This window comes from Parasteatoda tepidariorum, chromosome 10 (genome assembly GCF_982258835.1).
Source record: "Parasteatoda tepidariorum strain Cologne lab strain chromosome 10, Ptep-v5.0, whole genome shotgun sequence".
In the NCBI taxonomy this organism is placed as follows: Eukaryota; Metazoa; Arthropoda; class Arachnida; order Araneae; family Theridiidae; genus Parasteatoda; species Parasteatoda tepidariorum.
This window is the reverse complement of record NC_141764.1, coordinates 44,602,772-44,624,692: the sequence shown is the minus strand read 5'-3', so window position 1 is coordinate 44,624,692 and position 21,921 is coordinate 44,602,772. Positions and strand designations below refer to the sequence as shown.

The following is a 21,921-nucleotide window of genomic DNA, read 5'->3' as shown; positions in this document are numbered from 1 at the left end:
TGTTGATTACCGTAATATTTACGTTTCTTAGATCGAGAAGTACGTCCTTTACCCATTTCAATAAATTCATCAAAATAAATAACAAAGTTTTTTGAAAGAAATCAATAAATTTCTTCAAAACAAATCAAAATCAAGATATAGAAAGTACGCTTCAAATGTAAACAAACTATCAGAAAATATGCTAACTTTTCATGTTACCCACAAACAATAACCACGAAACGTAAAATCTAATTAAAATATAATTCAGATTATTAGCCGTGAGTTTAAGAGCTTTTAAAAATTAAATATCTAAGAAAAATAAAGACACAAATAGAAATGGATCCGAAACTATTACCTACTACCGGCTTCATTTTTGTAATTTCCGGTAAGTTGGACAGCTGTCATCTGTTACTAAAATAGCTATAACTAAAGTTCTGCTTGACGTGCATTCAAAAACAAAACAGTTTTTAAAACTAGAAAAATTGGGCATTATTATAAAGCAATAAAATAAAAAAGTGATTTTTTGTGAAAATCCTCTTTTTTAAGGTAGTCGGATACCTTAAGAGAAACCTGTGATATAAGTAAATCAATTTTACTCCGTAATTGTTAAAGGAAAGAATTTTTAAAACGAATAGAACACGTCTGCAATTAAATGCATAACTATGATTGTTTCTTAGTTTCATGTCAAAATATATAAGGTAATATTTAATAATACATTTATTGATAATGAGTATGAGGCAGTAATTGTATCATTTTAGAAATAATTTTTAATTTCTTTTCAATTTTAGAAACAATTAAATTAAAAAAAAATAGATTAAATCACAATATATACCGTTTTAAATATTTATTGTCAGAATAGTCGTCAAAGTAGAAGTTAAAAAGAAAAAATTATACATTGATATTTGTAAGGTACGATGTATACGAAAGAAATAGAAAAACCTGATAAATTGTTGGAGAGGAAAGCGACAAGTAAAATGTCAAAACCTGCTTGATTGCTTTAGGAAGTTGAAAGATGATGAATTGAAAAAAGATATCTAAAACAATTGTTTCACCGGACAACCAAATTAATTTGAATGGTTTTAATTTCTCCTTACTTATTAGTAATAAGCCGGATTTGGACAAATAACTTGATTGATTACTCTTCGTTTGAATATTAATTTAGGACAATTGAGTATACTTTTTTTGTCTTCATTTCTAACTAGGATTCTAAAAATGTATATTAAGGGCAGTGAATATGGGGCACATTGCTTGTCTTTGTTTTTTTTTCTTCTATTTTATAAGACATTGTCGAAATTAAATGTAACATTTCTTCATTTTAAATTAAAAGAAGTTCCTTAGTCCAGTCCACTATTGTTTCATTGTAGCACTACATTGCCTTAATATTATTCTATTATGTGTCTTCTTATTATATGTCTTATTATAGGTCTTCGTAGATCATTTAGATTGTCCTCTGAAAAATGGTCCGGCGAAAAAAAGAAATCAACTATAACAGTAAGCTATTGGCAAAATTGTATTCAAAATAACCATATAAGTTATTAACTCCTGTTTAGTTATTATTATGTGTCTGACATTGATATTCTAATAACTGTGAGCGTCTTTATTTTATTGTAGTAGTTCATTTTGACACACTAGCTGCATAATGGTGCACATTGGTGACTGTCTGGGACACATCCCTGAGTATGATCCGAGACCATTTCATCACAATATTGATCCTCTTCAAAAGGGATGACTCCCCCGCTTTGGTGGCCCGACGTCGAGCAATTTGCGATAGAATAGCTTAACGAGGACCGATACCGCACATCTCTGTCCCTTCGCAGGCTAATAGAAGTTGTCACCCACCCGCTCATTGGCCGCAGCCAGTGATGCTTGACTTTAGTGATCTACTGGGAACTGTTTTTATTGCGATCACGGTGGGGCGTTTTTATTTTGTGAAATATTTATTCAAATATGCTATTGATATTTGTTAAAGGAAAACTACTTTTTTCCGTATGTTTTCAATGATGTATTTAAAGTACTAGTGTGTTCACTATTTCCAAAACTATGAAGTTAAATTAGCCTATTTTTCAATCTCACTCTCATTTCAAATTTCAATGAAAATTGTAACATAGGTGTATGCGTTGGATTAAAAATTTAAAACGATGCATCGACGGATGGACCCAGTTTTAAACGATGCATAGAGTGAACCAAAATTTAAACTTCTTCCTCTAGGTGCCAGATTTAAGACATCTGAGAGTGGTGAAGTCTAGTTTGGAGAAAGGGAAGCAAGTTTGGTGTCGTTAGATTAATTTCCAAAATATCAAACAAGACTAATTTTATTACACTTCGGTCTTGCACGTATCTCTCGAGACATTTTTATTTTAAATAATTTTATTTTAAATAATTCAGCGTCACTTATGAACCAAAACGCAACAATCCTGATATCAAATTGCGATACTTTTTTTCTGGAAAAACCAAATCTGCAATGAAAAACAGGGTTTCCTACTTAGGAGATCGGATCTGCCTCCGCACATCGGGGTGACATTGAGGAAAAGAGTCAAGTTCAGTATCATTTAAAGTATCTTTTAAAAACATTTCATATGCGTATTCTTAGTATTTAGATATGATATGTAGATTTTGAGATATTGATCGTTCTCAATCAATTTTGACACAATGTATAGTTTGCAGAAAAATTTGATTTTTAAATTTAACAAAAAAGTAAAGCATAAAATAAATGAATAAAATAAAATAAAAAGTGACCTATAAATGTTCCTCAACTAGCAACAACAAACAAGTATTATATGCTTAAAATAGTATTTTTTTTAGAATCGAGATTAACTGAAAATACATATTGCTTCGTAAAAGAATTCAATATCATATAAATGTCAGGAATTTTTCTTATTGTATGTTATGAAATATTCTTATTAAATATCTTCGTTTTTTTTCAGATTGTTATACCTAGAAGTTCGGCTGGTTTTGGATTTACTGTCGTTTGGACAAAGCCGCCACAAGTAGATTTTATTCATGAAGGTAATTTTCTTTTTCAAGATGTAAAAAAAAAATCTAAAATTAAATTGCGATATTATTTATAAATGTTTAAGTTGAAATAAACACTATTTTCTTAATTTGAAAATGAAAGCTTCGGATTTGATTCGTCTTTTAAAATTATGTCGTAATAATGTAAACAATAATAATGTTATGTAATAATGTAATGTAAACGTTACTATATTCAAGTATCATCATTGGTGCCAACACACAAAGAAAAATGCGGCAGAGAACGTTTTTTTAAAATTATTTTTTTTTATTAACTTCAGATTGTAACATCACCAAATGTTACAATCTAAAATAAAGTTTTTATTTTTACTGAATCATGATTGTTTCTGTAAATTTTTCTTATTCTATATTTTGATACTGATGATATCTGGATTTCGAATCAAAGCAGCTGTTTCTTTTGTTATTTTTTTATTATTTTTTATTTTGTGCTGCTTCAGGATTTATAATTATTTTTCTTTTATGTTTATACTATATTAAAGCTCAAAGATAGCTCGCTTTTCAATGAATAAAAGAACATGTCGCGTTTCGTACTCTAAACTCATAAAATCAAATGAAACTTTTGCTAAACAAAATAAGGTAATTCATTAAATTCGTTTAAATAAACAATGCCTACTTTTATTGATATTTTAGTACATAACTTTTTCCACATACAATAAAAATATTCAATTAAATTATTTTCTGGAAAAAATTGAGCTTCATAAAGGTACCTTATTTTATTTTCAAAAGGTGTTGTGATTTATGCAACGAAAATATATAAATACATTTTCAATACAGCAACAATGTAATAAAAATAAAGGGATAATTTGATAGTTTGTCATCAGAAATGCGAAAAGTAAATAATTTTAAAATTCGTTTATTCTCTTCTTGCAGATAGCATTGCTGTAAAGGCTGGCTTGTTACCAGGGGATAAATTGATTTCTATTAATAAAGTGCCATTAGCAAAAAAGACTAGAGAAGAAGTTGAAAATTTAGTGAAGTATGAGAAAAAGTTATCACAGTATCTTTGTGCGAAACTAGATATGTATATGTAAATAGTTTTTCATATCTTAAAATTGAGCTATAAATTACGATATTTAGCTATAAATCAAGATATTGATTTTTAGTTATTACAAACTTCCATGAAGCACACGTTAAGAAAGATATAAAAGGAACAGTTTCCGGATTTTTCTCTATATTTCAAAGCTCAGTAGGAATACTACAAAGTAGGAATACTTTCACTTAATAACACACTAATCGAATTTTCATTCTAAAATTACGGTCAAATAGCCAGCAGCAGTCTATCTATCTAATTATTCTGTGCAGGTTTGAAACCGTTTACAATTGGTATGGTTAAAAAACCATGAATACAAAACAACCATTTTGTAACCATTTAAAATTATCAAGGTTTCAATACCGTATAAATGAAATTTACATGGAATTACATTGGAGTTAGGTTATGTTAATCTTTTCATAAGGTGTGTTTCATCAAGTAACCCGTGCAATATGACTTAGTTAGTTACTAGTGGTGCCATCTATCGTGAGAGAGGGAAAATACTCGTCTTCTTTGAGTTAAACAGCACAGCGGTGTTTCTATCTATGCTTGAATGAGAATTTCGCATTCTAATAGTTCTGGGGCACCAGTTGAGGAATGTATTAAGCTCTTCATGCGTTGATTGGTGTATCCTACAAGTGATGTCTCAACTCATCTTGCAATTGTCTTCAGAGCTTTGCTATTATTTGTCCGAAAATATTTATGAGTTCGTATAATATAAATACACGGTATAAACAAAGTTATGATTAAACTTTTTTGTCAAATTGATACTCTACCTGGTTATTATCTTTCCTTAGATATATTTTTTTGGTAAGTAATCAGGCAAGATAAACACAAGAGGCGTGACTACTTAGGGAACAGAGCGCTCTCCTCCAGTAAGGGAACTAAGGTTCGAATCCCAATAGTGGCTGGTCATGCAAATCCTGCTCCGGCTCAAACTGACAAAATGCTGACCGGGAATATTTTTGGTGCGAATATTTCATAACCTACCCAGAGAAAACTTGTTCCCTTGTCATGAAAATCCGTTTTGACAACAAATTTTCCTCGTTATTTTTTTCGGAAAAAACTTGTTCTTGTATTATAAAAAGCCGTTGTGACTACGGAATTGCTTTGTAATTTTCACGGTGAAAACTTGTTTTTATATGGTAAAAAAATCGTTGAGGCTATGCCTTTACTCGTAAGTTTTACGATTTCGCATAAGCAACCCAGCTGCCGGTTTACAACTGAAAATTTTGCAGGATATTTTTTGCAATGTACATTTCGAATTAAAAGAGAGTATTTTTTAGCATGTTGTGCCTTTTAAATTTTAAAAGAAGTTGCGTTCCTTAAGATTTAAAACAATCACTTATAAACGATCTACGTGTTATCTACTTAGGTAGACAACACTTAAATAAACAACTGATATTGGTGCCGCGTTATACCAAATTGTGTATAGAAGAAGTTGACAAAAACGTCAAAAATTTAATTTAAAATGTATTATTGCAAAAAAATCGAAATTTTACAAGAAACAAATGCATTTTGAAAGTACAAAAAAGTTATAAATTTCGGGAGAAATCTCTTGAATCATATGGTTAGTTTTTGATAAACAATTTTTGAAAACGTCACTTGCTTCCAGATCATACTTCAGAGTAAAACAGCTCGCGAAAAAGTCTGCTTGCTTAAAAAAGCTTGCATTTCACAAAAAAAAACGTCTTTAGCTATGACGTGTTTACGTAAAAATATATAGTTTTTTTTTTATATGTTTTAAGAGAAAATTCTTCCAATATATTGAAACTACTCTTTTTAAAGAAATGTAAACGATATGATGGAAGTGGAAGTATCTCGATCTGAAGGAGAATTAGCAGCAAGGAAAAGGCAAACAAGTTTAAGGAGAAAAGAATCGTTTACAAAAAAAGCTCCAAAAATGGTTATTCAAGTAAGATAATTTAGAAATTCATAAGACTTTTTGTTAGTAAGCTGTTAATTAACACTAAAAGAAAGCACATTTATGCTTCATAAATAGACATATAATAGTCTAATCTAATAACGAAAACTTTCTTTAAAGTTGAAACGCAGACTGAAAGTGGGAAACACAGAGATGCAGTAGAAAAGAGCAAATAAGTTACAATAAAGAAAAAAGTAAGATTGACTAATAGGGAGTGTGAACAAGATTGAACAAAACAAAAGAACAAGGAACAGAATACAGGAAAAGGTGTGGTTGAGTAAGGTGAGAATCACAGATGTTGCACGAAACTGAAAGAAAATAGATATCCATACTTCTTGAAAGATTGAGATCCTTATTTAAATAAAACTTCTTGTGACAGCTGATTTAAAAAAACAAAACAGATATGCCAAACTCATATTCTTTCTTTTGTATGATTATCTTGTTCGATGATGTATCCTCTACCCCACTAGCCATCTCCCCCTTTCCCTTGGTGTAACTCTTTTGTTAATTCATTCTGCATCCATGTGTTTCTTTCTTTCATCTTGTGCTTCAACACTGATGTATGTACTTCATTTCAGAACTGAAACTACACTATGTCTGTTTAAAAGACATTATTTGTTATTTTTCTGTGTTGTTCAGCTTTAATAATTTTCCATGTACAATGTTTACCCTTTTATTACTTAGAGTGTATTCCAGTTTTAAACTACATATAGAGTGTATATGTTTATTGAATGATCAAACCATGAAATATTTTGAGATCTGAACAATTTCTTGATGTTTCTGAATATGTTGATACATTCTGTTAATGCATTCTAAAACTGTTACCTCAATTTCACTATAGTATGAATATATATATATATATATATATATATATATATATATATATATATATATATATATATATATATATATATATATATATATACACACACACACACACACACACACACATATATATATATATATATATATATATATATATATATATATATATATATATATATATTTTTTTTTTTTTTTTTATAGCTTTTTTTCTTCTTTTTTTTGGTTTTTAAAATTTTTTTATTATAAAATGGTGATTAAGAAGAAGTACAAATGAAAAAAAAAGAAGGAAATTTGATCCTTTTTTATTAAATTTTACCTTAAACAAATTATCCTTTAATATATAGCTATATATAATATTTAAAAACACATTCCCAACAGACTCCAATTGAAGTGTTTCATTTTTGTAGTGAGAAAAGTGTTGTTTATAAAAACTAATGAGAAAATGGCTATTAGTTCTTGTTTAATTAATAAAGCTTGGTTTTGCCATTAATTAAGGTTTCATATATGAGAATGAAAAAATTCAATAAATATGCTTTGTTATAATAATTGATATTTGCAGGATTGCAATATTATGCTTTGGCGGCGAGAACGAGCCTTATTGAAAGTATTGTTATGTGAAGAAGATTTTTTAAACACAATCATCTTAGGAAATGAACGGTTTATATTTCCTTTAAGAGAAAAAACTACTCTTGCTACAAAAGCAGAATTGACTATTTTATTTGGAAATATTGAAGAGGTAAGCTTAATTAAATATTCACTTTATCCAAGTGAATTGTTATAATATAGTTACATTTACAAACTTATATTGTTACATTAATTACATTTGCTAACTTACATTGTTATATTAACTACATGTTAACAATGACATTTTTGACGTTAGAAATTACTTAGATTTTGTAAAAAAAAATATTTCTCTGAATGAAGACACTAAAATTGTCTTAATATTGTCTCGAGAACTAAAACTGTCTTAATATTGTCTAATTGTCTCTAGAGATAATTAATAGGGATACTGGAATTGCGTTATTTTTTTAATTAATAACTATTCTGATATTGTGTAAATTTAGAGATGCACAACCTTTTTGAATGAAGGGCTACTTGCACAGAAGGTTGAATAACAAAGGGCCGCACACGTACTTAGACAAGCTAACGGCAAGGAACAAAATTTTTATCTAAACATAAGCACGAATTTTTTTTTAATCAGAAAACCTGGAATTTATCTGTAATATTTTCAGAAAATTAAATACTTTTAATTTTTAAAATACTTAGTTGTTAAAATTCAAAAATGAAAAAAACTTTTTTTTTTAAAAAAAACTTCTTTTTTTTTCCAAAAACTGATTTATTAAAAAAATTTAAAAATTGGATGAGAGAAATATTTTTTTTTGTAATATCAATATCACGTAGTACAAAAATGAATTTTAAAATAAATTTAAACTTTAAAAAAAACGTTATCTTCACGTAATGAAGTAATGAAAGCATAAAAAATCTATCTATATATATATATATAAATTAGTTAAAGAAGGAAGTTAGTTTAGTTAAAGAAGTTAAAGAAAAAAGTTTAATGCGAAATTCGTTTAGGAAACCCGTAGAAAATGGCCATTTAGAGATGACGCTAACTTATTGTGCACTACTGACGGTAATATGTTCTACTGGTATTATGGTAATTGGTACAGTTTTGATAAGAATTCTACAACGAGTTTTCCGTAATTTCAGAAAATATTTTTTTCAGTTGTAAAGATAGTGTATTAATATTTTAATGGATTGGAATATAAAGAACTTTGTTTCTTTGCTAGTTATAAATACTTTAGTAAATTATGGGCCAGATAGAGAAATGGCCATGCTCCAAAAACATTATCAAGTTCTAATAAGAATTTTTTTTATTAAAAAGAATTTCGGCTTTAGTTGGCTGTCACTGACAAATATATTTTACATAAGACTTAAATGTTGAAGGGCTATGTAATGAGTACCATATTATGCTAATATATAGGTATAAAATATTATAATGATGTATTTGGTGATAATTAAAACAGAACCAATACTAAGCAGTTTAAATACCGATACTTCAGAAAGAAGTGTTTTACGGCCCCTCGAAAGGAATATGTACCCGAGAAAATTTGATAATTTTTAAATTTTGACTTATGGTTTGGCCGCGAGTAATAGCATCATACCAAGTGATGCTACATACATTTTATCATTATTCTAATGGGATGAACTACAAAAAACAAGTGTTACTTACTTAAATAAAAAGAAATTATTTTAGCTATATCAATTGAAAAACTTAGTGGAAGAAGCAGGTAAGTGACATTTTCAGAATGAAATAAAAGTTGTATTCCAGCAGTTATGAGAATGATTTCGTAGTGTTTCTCTACTCTGATTTATTGGTTCTTTACTTATTTTCTATTCACCCCGTGTGAAGAACAGGTATTCAGCTAGTAGATCAATAAATACAAATTTTGATGAGTAATATAAATTCAAATTAAATATTTTAATTGACGAAAATTTATATTCATGAATTTTAAGTAGGAAACGTTTTCTGTTTCGTTTTTTTACGTGTTTACACGTGTATTGTTATGATAAAATAAAGTTGGAAGATACTTGTTGGTAATAGTTCTAGTTGGAGTTGCTGACACAATCCTCTTTTAATCTGATTCGACCCTTATATTCACAACACTTGTTTAGCGCTTTAATTAAACAAATTGGCCCTGCAAAATAATCAGTCTCGAGAATGTCGATTGTTTTCCAGAAATTTTACACTCGTGGCAAAGATCACTCGTGGCAAATCTTCCTTCTTTCTTTAGCTAAAGCAAGAGTTGTTCATTATTTTTCTTGCGTCAATTATTGAAGATTTACTCAAAGAACGAGAAAAACGACTTCTATTTCTATTGACTGCTCCATCATACAGAAATCAGAATAATCGCACAGAATCATCATACTTCATAAGTATTCTACTGTATAAACGGGAAATGATTTCGCATGTTGCTTATCAGCAATTGTGCTTATTTTATGTATTTGAAATAATGCATTAAAATTAAAAAATATTAATTTTTTTAAGTGATTCAGTTTCTTATCCACCTCTGTATTTTAAATGCAAACCGAAAGTAATTATTAAATAATGCATTGCTCATAGATGACAAATCTTAAATTTTCGAGAAAGAAAAATTATTAAGACAGTTAATAATAAAACATACCGTGAAAAAATAATTAGCAAGCAAAGTTAATTATTTTTAAAGTTATACCATTTTTGTTTAGTTTTTATTAATTAACACTAGGTTTACGGACGTTTCTTATATGCCTATCTCTACGAACACACGTCAATTTGACGCATAAACCAATACATCACTAGGTTTACAGACGTTTCTTACATACCTATCTCTACGAACACGCGTCAATTTGACGTATGAAAGAATTGTGATTCTTAATTTAATAAATTCAATTTAGTAGATTTTTATCCACCACTATTTCTAAATAATTCGTAGGTTTATATAATTCACCACTTTATATTTTCAAAACTTACTTAGTTGTTATTTACCATTCTTTTAATTATTTTGGTGTGTCCGGAGCTGTTGTCATCTCTGCAATTAGAAACCAATGTAATTGTATACTATAAGAAAAAAAATGAAGATATGAGATATATATTTATGAAATATTCTAGTATTTTATGCTTCAATACTCGAACTAAGCAACTGAAACCTTCAAAATCTGACACTCTGACATCAATTGACATTCTGCGTTTGTTCTTTCTATTATTGCTAATCGGCAACAGTTGTTTATCGCTTGTTTTATTTGAGATAGCGACATAGGATAACAAATCGAAGTATTGTCGGTACATTCCTATTTATTATTGATGTGATAATTGCTTGCTTACTCAAAATTTTGTCTAAATTATGATCGCGTCAAATTGACGCATATCCGTAGAGATTGGTATACCACATAGAGAATTTCAATATTTCAACGCTTTTGAAGAAAATATCCTACAATATATATTTACTTTGATCAATGGTTAAAAGTCATTACAAGAGATAAAATAAGAATTCAAACCGGTTTTATAATTTTCCTTACAAAACTCGAAATTCGTCAAAATGACGCGTCCCGTAAGCCTAGTGTTAAATTCAACCATTAGAATTATTGAAATAATGAAACACGAAATGTAAAAAACTTAGGCGCAACAAAAAATATTATTGAACCACATGCTGGAACAAGCCATGGAACAAAAAATCTGATAAACCGTAAATTTTACTGTAACAATTACAGCAAAAGTAGTGGATCACTTTAATTAAATTAATAATACTGTAAGAATTGCAGTGTAATACACTGGTTGTAAGAAATTAAGAGAATTTGCAGACTTGGTCGATTATCTATAGCACTACTGGACCGATTTTTGTGAAATTTGATATGTACATACATTGATACAATACAAAACAAATAACCATTCAACAATTGTAATACACACGCATGGTCGTGCGTTACACTGGTTGGAGTCGGAAGGTATGAAATTGCCACAGGAAATGATTAACTGCCCTATTTCAAGTATAAAATCACGTTGCAAGGCTTGAGTATCTGTAAGAGGGGATACCATACCCCCTATTAACCCATTTTTGTTGTTGTTCATTCTGCTACTGCTGTTTCATACCTTTCGACTCCAACTAGTGTTACGCATGATCATGTGTGTATATTACAATTGTTGAATGGCTGTATTGTATCAATGTATATATCAAAATTCATTAAGGTTCAGTAGTTCTAGTTGGTAGTTAGTATTCAATTCGGTTCAGTAGTTCTAGAGATAATCGACCAAGTCTGTAAATTCTCTTAATTTCTTACACTAGTGTATTTAACGGTAAAAAGAAGTTTTTCGAATTTTACTCTAACTTTATACCGTAATTTGATCCAGAATTTTTTTACATTGTACATAAGACTAATAGTACCCGACCTACCCCCGAAGGAGTTTGCGGATAAGGGTTTCCCCCGTTGTCACGTGAACTAAACACTACAAAACTACAGAAAAGTAAAATCAAAACTAAAAAGATTGATACACATAGGAAAAAATCCCAAAATCGAAAAGATGATAAAAATAAAACAGAATAAAAAATTAAAAGTGCCCAAAACATCAAAGTGAATAAAACTAACCAACAGTAAAAGTGTCAAAAATACAGGCAAAAACATATAAAAGCAGGGCTCGAAAAAACTCAGAAATTTTACCCGTCCCCGAGGACGGCTTGTCCAACAAAGAACCCGTCCTCCTTTGAAACTAACCCGTAGCTTCTAAATAAATAAAAATATAATTTTCTCTTATTTATTGCAAACATTTACATAATTGCACAATGAATTAGTAGTTACTCTGATTACATTATTCAGTAATAAAAGAATTAACGGGATTTCTAGATTAGAGAGTCATTTTAGAAGTGAGGCGCTAGGCTCTTGTAAGAAAACAAAAATTGAAAATGTATCACGAACATTAGCGGGAAAATGGCCATCCGGGAAGACGTCGGATTCGAGAAATTTGTTGCCCGCGGGGAATTTTTGACCTCCGAAGACGGGAGGACGGGTGATTTTTCGAGCCCTGTATAAAAGTAAGATCAGGTAAAACATCAAATAGTAAAAATATGAAAAATCACATTAAATACAAATAAGACTAAAATAAGAATAGAATAATTAAAATAGTCGACTAAAAGTTCAAGTGTCCCCCATTCGAGGGTAAGTGCCTCTAAGATTAAAAATGTTCTTAGGTAAACCAAAGTTTCTCTAAAAAGGATAAACACTCAAAACATTGTACGTACAGTACATTACATTGTACGTAAGTGTGAAACCGACTTAAAAATATATAAAGAATTACACGTCCCCCATTTATATAAAACACTATCATAAATGGCATTTTTTAAGGCGAGAAATCTATTACATTTCTTCGTGCTCACTGCTACATCAAGTTTATAAAATAAGTGAAATAACATTAGGCTTAGCTGACAAAGTCTACTCGGGTGAAAATTAATCTTGGGGTTTCCAGTTCACGTAGATACTTTATATTCATTACTTTGTTGTGTGTGTGTAGATCGTGACAAGCATATTTCTACAGGTCGAAGTGGTCTACGAGAAACATGTTCAACTATTCCGACAGCTGACACAAAGCAATGAAGATAACGTCGGCAGATTGTACCAGAAGCAGGTCTGATCATGCTTTATTTTTTGTGTACTTATATGTGTGGTAAAGGGTTGGAAGAGTGCTTCTGTGATAAAGAGGATTCAGTATTGAATTTTTTAAATTTTTAGAGGTTTTAGTACAATGTTTTTTTTTGGGGACAGAATTTCCCTTTATGTTTTATAAATTGCTGAATTTTATATCTTATTGAGAAATAACATTTCAAATATTTATCTTATTCATTTTTAAAAATGTATAGTTTGGGGCATTGTTAAAGCTAAAATTTCAAAAAAACTCTAGAATTGTAAAATTCTCGAATTACTTTGATTTCAATTGACGCAATGGTTTTTTTGGGACAGAATTTTCATATATTTTACGAATTAGTGGCATTTATATCTTTTAAAGATAAAGCTTTTTAAATATTTATTTTTTTCCTTTTAATAAATTTACAAATTTGTAGCATTGTTAAAGCTAAATTTTTTTTAAAAAAAACTTTGGAATTATGAATTTTATGAACTAACTTAAAATTTTAGTACAAAAAAGCTGCATCCAGGAAAAGCTGCAATTTTTTTTATCCCTATAACTTTCTTGTTGGAATATTAGGCATTAGATTTAACTCACGTGCCATTAAAATCTTAGTAAAATAGATAAGACAGCTGAACGTCTGGGACAAACTAACACTTCGCAATTTTTTTTTAACTTGAACATTTGTTTCATGCGAAGGTATAAAATCTAACTTTTCACTTTAACTTCACTCTATGCTTTTCTTCAGATAATTTTATGCATTGACCACATATCCTCTATTATTTCACTCATAACTCAAAAGACAAATGAACTTTTAGGAAAAACTAGCAATTTTATTACCAGGCAAAATACCAGCATTTTTATTACCAGGAAGGCTTGGATACTTGACATTTTTTATTTTGCTGAAATTTTCAGGATATTTTCTTCAGGTAAAATTAATTCTTTTTGATAAACTTGGTGGTTAAAACTCTCTACAAGTTTGACTCTAGACTCTCTTGAAATATGAGAAAAAAACATCAATTTACAAGTGACAATACATTTTGTGAAACGAATGTATCACGACACTGACTATTATTTTATGTTTGAATACCTTTATACTTATTATTAAAACATGAATACTTGGAGTGGATCTTTGTTTTGAAGGTCAAAGGAGATTTAAAATTTTTTGAAAATAACTTATTTTCTTAGAACTTGACCGTCAAAATTCACTAGTACCAGCAGTGAACCACAAAGGCACTTTTTTCTGTGAATACATACCAATGACTAAAAAATAAACATATGTGTTGTGTTTATACAATGAGATCTTTAATTTAACCTAAATTTATGAAGAAGTTAAAATTTTGCCCAATTGTCATAATTCCGTTTTAACCCAACTTTTTAAATAGAAGTGATACAAAAATTTGGTTTATAAAAAAGGTGGTATAACATATATTAAACTAAATGTCTATTTTTAACTATTAGCCACCATTTTATTTCAAGAAGTCCCAGCTTCTGATAGTTAGTTCTAGTTCTAACCCCAGAAAATCAAATCATTTATAAATTATGTAAGGAAAACTTTTAATTATCTTAGACAAATGACAAAACTGAAACAATTGCTTTACCACAATTTATGTTGAAGATTGGGTTGGCTGTTTGGTTGGGTTATTGGGTATTGGGGTGGGTAATTGGGTCTGCTGTTCAATAACACGGGTCACAAAGTAAAATATGCAGCACCCATATATTTATTTGTTCATACACTACTCATTAGTATATATTCACAGAAATCTGAACTTTTGCGGTTTAATTTGATACTAGTAGAGATTGACGTCCAAAATCTAAGATTATCAAGGAAACTAGCTAAAACCTGGAACAAAGAAGAAATGGATTTTTTGAATGAATTTTGACTTTCGATGCAAAGTTCCACTGAAAGTTTTTTGTCTTGATAGTTGGTATGAACGAGTAGAACATAAAAGAACAGTCAGTGCCATGATCCACTTGTTTCACAAAAAGTATTGCTATTTGTAAATTGATGTGATTTTCGCAAAATTTTGCGTAAGCTTCAGTTTTGACCCCAAAAACTTCGAGAAAAATTTTTTTTTCGCAAAAATAAAATAGTTTGTCCCAAGGAACATAACCTGAAATACTTATATATCATATATCAACTACTCTTATATATCAACTACACTTATATATCAATATAACACTTATATATCAACGTAAGTCAACAAAATGATACAACAACACAATGAAATGTGGCCTTCTACAGGCATCTCTACATTTGGCAACTGCTCTTCGGTTGTTAACCCTAAAATTGCTTAAGTAAATCTTATCACAGTTGAATCATACTAAGGGGTGTCTGCAGCGAGATTTTTTCTCTATAGGCATTGCCAAGGAGGATTTTCTTACTCCATAGATCTTTATGCTTTCTTGCTAAATATTCAACCCATTTAATTCACCAGATTTTATTGAATTTACTAAATCAGGTTATTTAAATGTCATGCAAAGCTCTATATTGTATCTTTGTCCCGTGAACTTTAATTGAGTACATTAATTAAAACATTTGCAAACCCCTGCTTGCTATTGCTTAAATAATATCGATACCCATTATATTTTTTTGGTGAAAATAATTGTATATGCGCCATTATAGAACAACGTAGTTTTTTCCGCATGTAACAGTTACATGCCTACATACATATTCCTCTTCACTCCGAATCGGAGCATAGGGCTTCTATCATAGCTTTCCATCTCATTCTAATTGTGGCCCGATATTTTGCCTGCCTCCATGGTTTACCCATATGCAAAATGGATGTTGCTTCGGGTTTGATGGCGTGAGCACCTTTTTTGGACGTCATCACACTTTTCAACTGTATTCAAGTGTAATAGTAAACAGTGCGAATGCGTCGTCCTTGCATGTGTTGTTATGGTCACCGCTGCTGTTTGATAATTTTTTTAGAATTTTTTTTTTCACTTTTAATTTTGTTATGCATTAGGTTGGTGAGTTTATTTTTGAGATATGGGACCAGAGAGCTCCCCCAAATACTTCTTGAGTTGTGAATAAAACAGAATTTCATCATTTGAACGATATTTTTGATTTTATTGTTTTAATTAAGAACCAGAAATTCTAACCTAGAGTTCAAACTGGGTCATTTTCAATACTAATTCAGGTGAATATCACAAATAAAGAGGGTAAAAAAAATTTAAAAAATTAGACAACAACCATTTTTCCAATGAGTAACCAGTGATCGCCTTTCGGCGATCATATTTTTTTAATGTATTTTAGCTATTGCTCTAAATAAGCAGTGCCATGCTTTTTACTTTTCTATTATAAATAACCATACCAGATCTTGAAAAAGAAATAATTGATATATTTTTTTTTATTTTATTTTCTACTTGTAGTAAACATGAAATTATAATTAGTAATTTTGTACGGAACTTTAAAACATGTTCAAATTAACGAAACGCAAATTGTCTAATGGCGTATAAAATTTTCCGAATACTAAGAAAATGAAATGTATTCCTTTTTCAAGCACACGATTTAAATTTCCCATTCTATCAAAGATTTAAATACAATTAACATTGAGTTTTTCATATTTGTAAATTGAAAACATACACTGAATTTTTTTATTAAGAGTTTTTAATAGCATACTGCATTATTTACCATTGTTTTTAATTCATTTACAATCGTCTTGCACCCAGTATTTTTAGGTATTCCTCTTTTTTTATTTCCCTCAGGGTTTAATCAAAAACTTGTTTTACTTTAAATTTTTCAGGTATAACGTAACAGTTACATATACGTTAAATAACGTTGTTTTATGCTATTCAATTTTTTTTAAAGTAAACTATTAAATAAAGTTAATGCCTGTTTTTTTTGTAGGTATTAGAATTTCAGTTTTGTTCTGAATTATTTTTTAATGGAAAAACAACTGTTTTTTTTAAAGTTACTGTGCTTGTTTTTATGAATATTTATATACACAATATATTTTGAATTTCTTAAGAATATTGTGTTTTAATATGAATATATTTTTATGAATTTTTATGAATTATGAATCCATTTATTTCTATCTTTTGCTCCATGCAACAGATGAATGAAAGATTTTCTGTATTGAGGAAATATATATCTGGTTTGCCACTCGGAAAAATCATGTTAAAGTACAAATGCTTCAACAATCGCTTCAAAGATTTTATAGAAGTGAGTATTTAACTGCTTTAAAAAGTTGAAAATAAAATATTTCATCTAATAAGTAGTTTTTTCTTCCGATATAGTGAAATTACTTCGCCGTGTTTAGACACCACTAAACTTATATTATAATCACTACTAAAATTTTTCGCTATTGTGTCGCAGATAATTTGCTGGTCAGAAGTGTGTATAATAAATCTAGAATGCATATATGTAATGTCTTGAAATCATTCATTTGGTACTTATAAGTTGAGAGTTTTAAGCGGGTATTTTTTATTTTCATATCCTTGTGACGTTTTATCTTTTTAAAATTATATATATATATTTTCGCATAATAAGAATCCTTTTCTGCTTAAGAGCCCTCTTCAAATAATTATTGTTTTTGTAGTTCATTTACGTTGCACAAGAGCTGCACAATGGGCTATTGGCGACTGTCTGGGAAATATCCCTGAGGATGATCCGAAGACATGCCATCACAGTTTTTGATCCTCTGCAGAGAAGATGGCACCACTGCTTCGGCAGCCCGACGACCTGCACGCGAAGTCGAGCACTTTACGGTAGAACAGTTTAACGAGGACCAATACCGCACACCCTCGGTCCCTACGCAGACTGATCCAAGTGGACACCCACCCGCACATTGATCGCAGCCAGTGATGCTTGACTTCAGCCATCTGCTGGGAGCCGCGTCTTAGCAATCAGTCCTCTGCGGGACCCTCTTCAGATAAAAAAGGGCCTACCTCCGGTGATTTTCCCCTCGTCCCCCTACGGGGAGTTATATTAATTTTTAATCACTTATTAAATTACTATATAATATTTTAGAATATTTTTCAGCTTAATTTATTATTCGAAATCCGTTCTATTGAATCCACTTACCAAATTTTTAGCATTAAGGTTATACGTCTAAAGGTTATAAGGTTATACATTAAGGTTAAATCATACGTCGTAAGATCTTTTTAAAACTTTTTCAAAACTAAACATTAAAGATACTTATGTATGATCTTAAAACTTAGATTTTGATAGTTAATATCAATAGAGCACATTTTCTGTCTGACAATGAAAAAAATATATTAAAAAACGTTAATTAGTTAATTAATAAATGACGAAATTGCGTTATGTTAATTTTATTACGTTCGCAACCCGCAGTGAGCGGGTCGTTCAGAAACGATTCTCTGTAGAACACCGAAGTCAAGCATCATTGGCTGCTGTCAGTGTGCGGAGGGGGGTGACCATTTGGATCAGTCTGCGTAGGGACCGAGGGTTATTGGCCCTCGTTAAACTGTTCTACCGTAAAGTGCTTGACTTCGCGCGCAGGTCGTCTAGCTCCCGAAGTTGGGGGTACCATCCCCCTTGCAGAGGATCGAAATTTTGATGGTGTGTCTTCGGATCATCCTCAGGGATGTTTCCCAGACCGTCGCTAATAGCTCATTGTGAAGTTCTAGTACGGCGTAAATAAACTGCAACTACATCTTTGTGTTAGCAAAGAGGACGATTAAGAGGACTTCAAAATATGAAATGTATTTGCTGTGCTTAGGAAATCTTTCGGAATCGTTGGAAGAATGATATTTCTAATGGAAAAAAAGTAAATATAAAATAGTGACTTAAACTTTTGAGGAACGTTTTTTTTAAAGTTGAAGACGGGACATATAAAATACATTTCTTATTTCATTTGGGCCTCGTGAATGTACGTTATTTTGAATCTGATGTGTTCAGGCTCCTAGTTTCCAAAAAATATAATATATCTGAAGTGATTATTTTAGATATTAAAAAAACTTTAAAATTAACCATTTCAATTAGCAATAAAAACATTAATATTTTTATTGCTAATTGAAATGGTTTTACTTAGCAATAAAAATCTACTTTTTTAGTGATAAAATTGTCTTGAAAATTCAAATTCTTCTTTTTTTCTATTGAATTAAATAACTTTTAAGATAGTCGATTAAAATAAATTCTGTTATGCTTAATATAACTTGACATTTTATTTTTAACATAACCGAAAAGTGAAATTACTGGCAATTAAAAACACAAAAATATTATTGTTGAGAAATTAATGAGCTATTTCTACTGATTTCTTTTATCAATGTAGCGAAGATGTTGCTACTAGATAATATTTTAATTAACTTTTATCGATTGTAGAAAGAAAAACTAAATCAGAAAGTTCTTTTAAATAAATTAAATAAAGATTCAAATATGCCGTCCAATTTTTTAGCTATTATTAATTGAAAAGAGCTTAGCAAAAAATATTTTAATTAACTAATATATTTTGTAAGCAATTATATTGGTTTTTAGTAAAAAACATGTTTTGAAATAATTTGATTAGTTATCGATATGAAATAAGGAAAAACAGAGGTTATTAAACTTTCTCTAACTAGGCATATGTCAGAGTAAAATGCACAACATGCGGAATTTTTTGAAATAAATTAATACTTAATTAAATGTACCTTAAAATTATAATTAAGAATAAAACTTTTGTGATTTGAATAATTAGCTATAATAAGAAATAATAATGAATGCATATGTTATAAACAGAAGCAAAGAGAGGAAATGTTCACTTATTAAAAACATGGTTTAATTTATAAAATTATTGAAGGAATAAAAGAGGATTATTATTCAAAAAAGAAAATTAAGTTACGGGGGAATATATTATTTTTTAACTATTAAAATAAAATGAATTTTTTTTAATAGATGGTGAATATTTTAAAATAAGCTTTCAGAAGAAGTGTTATTTAAGATAGATAAATTTAAATCAGATATTAAAGTAGATTGTGTGCTTTTCAATTATATACTAGCACAATAAAATTATAGATAAGATGCTATATAAAAATTTCCAGATTAATGTAAAAAGTGCTGGCACCCTGGGTGTATCATCCGTAAAATTAATTTTTACCGTTAAATTTCTAACCGTCATTTTTACAGTAATATTTATTTAATTAGAGTGATTTGGTATTTTTATAGTAAATACTACTGAAAATTTAACGGTATATCAGATTCTGTGTTCCGCAAAATTTAGGATTAAAAACGGATTTTACTGCAAAAAGTACTGGCACCCTACGTGCCGGTACTTTTTGCTGCAATTTGATCCGGAATTTTTTACAATGTATCCAAGAAGTATTATAGATAAATTGGGAGCACCCGGCAAAAATTTTGTTACCTGACCGGTTCTGGAAAGCCGACAAAATTTTGATTCATTACCTATCTAGGTACACAGTAAAAAATTCAGGATCAAATTACGGAAAAAAAGTATTTACACACTGAGTGTTGTATCCGTAAAAATCATTTTAACATCTATTTTTGCCGTAAAATTTTTTATCATAATTTTTGAAGTAATATTTATTTAACTATGATGAGTCAGTGATTTTAGAATAAATATTACTATACATATTGCGGTGTATCAAATATTTTGTTCCGTAAAATTTTACGCTGAAAAGTACCGGCAACCTAAATACCTGTATTTTTTACCGTAATTTAATCCAGAATTTTTACTTTAATAAAACAATCAAAGTGAATTGAAAATTATTATCAAAAGTTATATAAATCTAAAATCACAATTGAAACTGTTTTTAATTTAACTTCTGCTGTTTTTATGAAAAAAAAGAGAATTAAATTAACAGTTAACACATTTTATACCTTGTAGGATGCAAAGAATTCTGCTGAACGAATTGAAATATTGCAATTTTTAGAGAAACCTTTGAAGGTATGAACCTATTTATTTTATAATTATTAAGTTTTTATTTTAAAATATTTTAATTTTCATATCAGTTAAAATTATATTAACACTAATGTAGATGCAATTTTTTTTTATCAATAGCTAAATTTTTGTCTCATTTTATCTTAAAATGTTTTAATTTTGATTTCAATTTAAAGTGTTTTAATACTGAATTCAACTTAAAATGTTTTAATATTGCATTGAGAAAAAAAAGTATGGTCAAAACTACCAAAACAGGGAAAAATTTACCGTGTTCCTGGTTCTATGGGAACACCAAAGAGCACGGTAAACTTTACCAAAGTGCTTTGGTAATGATTTTGATAAAATTAGCGGTAAAACATGGTTTTATAATGAGCTACAAAATTTGGTATTGTGGAAAAATTTGTAATTTTTCAAAATTTGTTATTTGTATAATTTTATCAGAATAACTTAGAGCATGTAATAAAAACCATTTATTTGGTTGGAGTTACTTTTCAGTTTTGTAATTCTAACAATATCAGTAGTAATACGAACTGTAATTTGGAAAACCAGAATTTGCGTAAACCATTAACATACGAACTGAAAAATTACCAAATGAATGGTCTAAATACGGTATATTTTAGCTTTCTGAATCAGAATTAGGTTATTTATTTTTTTCTAAGAAATGCCATTACCATACAGTAAACTGATTTTGCCAGAATTTTTTTCTCCGTATTGCATTAGTTTCTATAATAGTGGTTTTGTTTTAGGTTTTTTTTTTTAAATTTTTATTTCAGCTTAAAATGCTTTAATATTTATTAATAATTAGAATGTTTTGTTATTCAGGTCTTAGAATATTTGAGATTAGTTTAAATTCATGATTTTATTAATCTAAGTTCAGAATGTTTAAATATTATTTTAAATGTAAGCGATTGAAGTAGTTGTAAGTAAGTGAGTAAATTTAATTGCTCGTAAGTATTTTACGTGAAGTTGACTAAATATTTATCAAGCTTTTTCACTTTCTTATGCAATGCTTTTTACAGTATATTTCAGATTTGATTGCAACGCTTGCTGTTCTTCTATCTTGTACAGCAGTGGGGCACAGAGATTACGTGTGCTTGGAAAACGTAATTTCAGGTAAAGGATTTTAAAATTGTAGTCTGAC

General features: G+C 29.2%; 1 protein-coding gene across 2 annotated transcripts in view; it reads left to right on the top strand.

The window, feature by feature from the left end:
* The window catches only part of LOC107451366 (uncharacterized), an 82,367-nt gene that overhangs the window by 3,153 nt on the left and 57,293 nt on the right, over positions 1-21,921 (top strand). For both annotated transcript variants that reach the window (XM_071184632.2, XM_087154236.1), the window contains exons 3-11: positions 1,403-1,470; positions 2,904-2,985; positions 3,880-3,985; positions 5,828-5,954; positions 7,348-7,524; positions 12,853-12,942; positions 17,000-17,107; positions 20,727-20,786; positions 21,800-21,893. In XM_071184632.2, coding sequence (XP_071040733.2) covers positions 1,403-1,470; positions 2,904-2,985; positions 3,880-3,985; positions 5,828-5,954; positions 7,348-7,524; positions 12,853-12,942; positions 17,000-17,107; positions 20,727-20,786; positions 21,800-21,893 — 912 coding nt within the window. The remainder of the gene's footprint in view (positions 1-1,402; positions 1,471-2,903; positions 2,986-3,879; positions 3,986-5,827; positions 5,955-7,347; positions 7,525-12,852; positions 12,943-16,999; positions 17,108-20,726; positions 20,787-21,799; positions 21,894-21,921) is intronic.